This window comes from Egretta garzetta, unplaced genomic scaffold, assembly GCF_000687185.1.
Source record: "Egretta garzetta isolate BGI_Z169 unplaced genomic scaffold, ASM68718v1 scaffold296, whole genome shotgun sequence".
NCBI classification, from domain to species: domain Eukaryota; kingdom Metazoa; phylum Chordata; class Aves; order Pelecaniformes; family Ardeidae; genus Egretta; species Egretta garzetta.
The window spans coordinates 1093034-1095111 of NW_009259988.1; the positions used below are offsets into that span (position 1 = coordinate 1093034).

General features: G+C 48.2%; 2 protein-coding genes across 2 annotated transcripts in view; one reads left to right on the forward strand and one right to left on the reverse strand.

The window, feature by feature from the left end:
• TTI2 (TELO2 interacting protein 2) overlaps window positions 1–672 on the forward strand; it is an 8543-nt gene extending 7871 nt beyond the window's left edge. Inside the window, exon 9 of the mRNA XM_035896039.1 lies at window positions 593–672. The gene's annotated coding sequence lies outside the window, so the exon portion shown is untranslated. The remainder of the gene's footprint in view (window positions 1–592) is intronic.
• A 1269-nt stretch (window positions 673–1941) lies between these two features.
• SLC18A1 (solute carrier family 18 member A1) overlaps window positions 1942–2078 on the reverse strand; it is a 7415-nt gene continuing 7278 nt past the window's right edge. The window contains exon 15 of the mRNA XM_009640545.2: window positions 1942–2076. Coding sequence (XP_009638840.1) covers window positions 1978–2076 — 99 coding nt within the window. The 3' untranslated portion in view covers window positions 1942–1977. The remainder of the gene's footprint in view (window positions 2077–2078) is intronic.

Below are 2078 nucleotides of genomic sequence, written 5' to 3' on the forward strand. Positions count from 1 at the left end.
CCGCGCCGTTTTAATTTTAAACCGCAGAAGCTGTGAGGGAAGCGTTTTGTCTGCAGGATCCCTCCCTCAGGCGGGGGCAAACTGCTTCCTCCACAGCGACCGAGGCTCGCCTCGCCTCCTCTGGCCCCCCAGGCGGCAGAGCTACCCGTACTTGTTCATATCGCCGCGAATACACTCAAAAATAAGATTTTCAGGGTTGGGTAAAAAAAACCCCAGGTCATTTCATGCCAAGATGACGACCCAGTTCTTCACTCGGAGCAGAGAAACTCCCATCGATGTCATTGGCACCGCAAGGAATTTATTAATTAAAAAAGTCAGAGCTGCCAATGCCAGATGCTCGCAGGGGGTGGGTTTCCAGAGCAACCAGAGGGGTTTGGTGTTAATATGGAACTGGGAGGTGCACAGCGGAGGTGTGAATACATCCCCAAATAGAACAGCTCGCATTTCTTCCTTCCATCCCAGAAAGCAAACACGTTTTTCCCTTTATTCTTGTCAAAGCAGGGGAACAGGTGGAAGATAAAAATAACCAGTTTCTGAGAACAGGCTTAGCATTAGTCATTTCCAGTCAGCCTAATACAATTACATCTTGTAGGTGCAAAGCGAGGGGCAGCGGGCCCGCCGTGGAGGCGGGGGTGCCTGACAAGAGCCCTCCATGCCATCGGCGATGAGTCAGGAGGGACCAAATCCTGAGGAATCGTTGTCGTCCTGCTTCCCTGCCAGCGAACGCATCCGCGTGGCGCTGCCGGGCTGCAGAGCGGTGAATCACCCGTCCTTCTGGCAAGCGAAATGGCTGCGCGTTAACAACTGCTCGTTCAAGGCAGGAATGAGTTTATGTAAATAGTGGAACCAGAGAAGTCATAAGTTTGAGGAAGAAGTGAGATCACGGGAATTTTTCTGATACTTATAAAATTAATTTGGTGCCTCTATTACTTCACACTCCCTCCCTATTTAACTGCAACATGCTTTTACAGACCATTATACTCAATAATTATTGTTAACAGCGCAGCTGCTCTCTTTCTAAACTTGTGGCCAGGAAATTGCAGAAGGGGAATGAAATCAATCTATTGTACTTCTCATTGCAGTGGGTTAGGATCACAAACACAGCCTGTTCCCCTGCCCCTCAGCTGAGGTGGGGTTTTTTAAAAATGCTTTTATTAGTCACTTATAATTGCAAGGGATCTAGCTAGCGTGGTTGGCTGAGTCTGTGTCAAGAGTCTAAAACTGCTTTCAGCCTTATTTCTGCCTGGATTTCTTAGAGCTCTTCAAATAAATGAATTAATTTAATGGACGGTGGAAAAGACACACAAGCGGCCACAAGCGGCACATGAATAGCACAACACATAAAGCTAGACCGAGACAGCAGTGAACATTTTTTTAAACTCTCTTCAGAGGGGCATGGAGCATGTTAGCAGTACGGTGACATCTTTGTTGAGGGACCTGCAGTGACGCAGGTGGATGGTGCCCTGTTGCTGCAGAAAGGTTTCATGCTGGGGATTATAGCAGAATCCCGGAGAAAGAAATCTCCCCAAGCTGATGCCGCTGATTTCATTGTCTTTCTCTCCAGTGCTTTTCTTTCAAGAACAGTAAGCGCTTTAAAGACATTAACAAATGCCACCGGAGTCATCTGGGAGAGGTGTTGATGTCATCCCTTACTGCAGGGGGAGGCTGTACCCAGGACAATATTGTTCTGCAGGACAGGATGACACGATTCTCCTCATCTTTGAAATTTTTTTTTTACAGATGAGATGTAGTGAGTTTGGGTAACTTGTCTCGAAGACACACAGCAAATGAGTGGCTGAACTAGACGGACAGAGTCTCCAAATCCTGGGTCTCTGCTCCCTGCTGTGGATCGCATGGCCAAGAGAACAGGCCAACAATACAGCCAATGTCCATCCTGTGTCCACGAGTCTTGGGGGAGGCTGGGTGTTCCGTAAATACAGCCTTAGCTTCAAAACAGGGCACGCATCCTCACACTTGCTATTCCGCATTCTCTGCCTCCACATCGCTCTCATCTGTGAGAGGGAAATCGCGCAGGGTTTTCTGAGGGGTGAAGTTTTTGGTTTGCATGGGGCATTCCT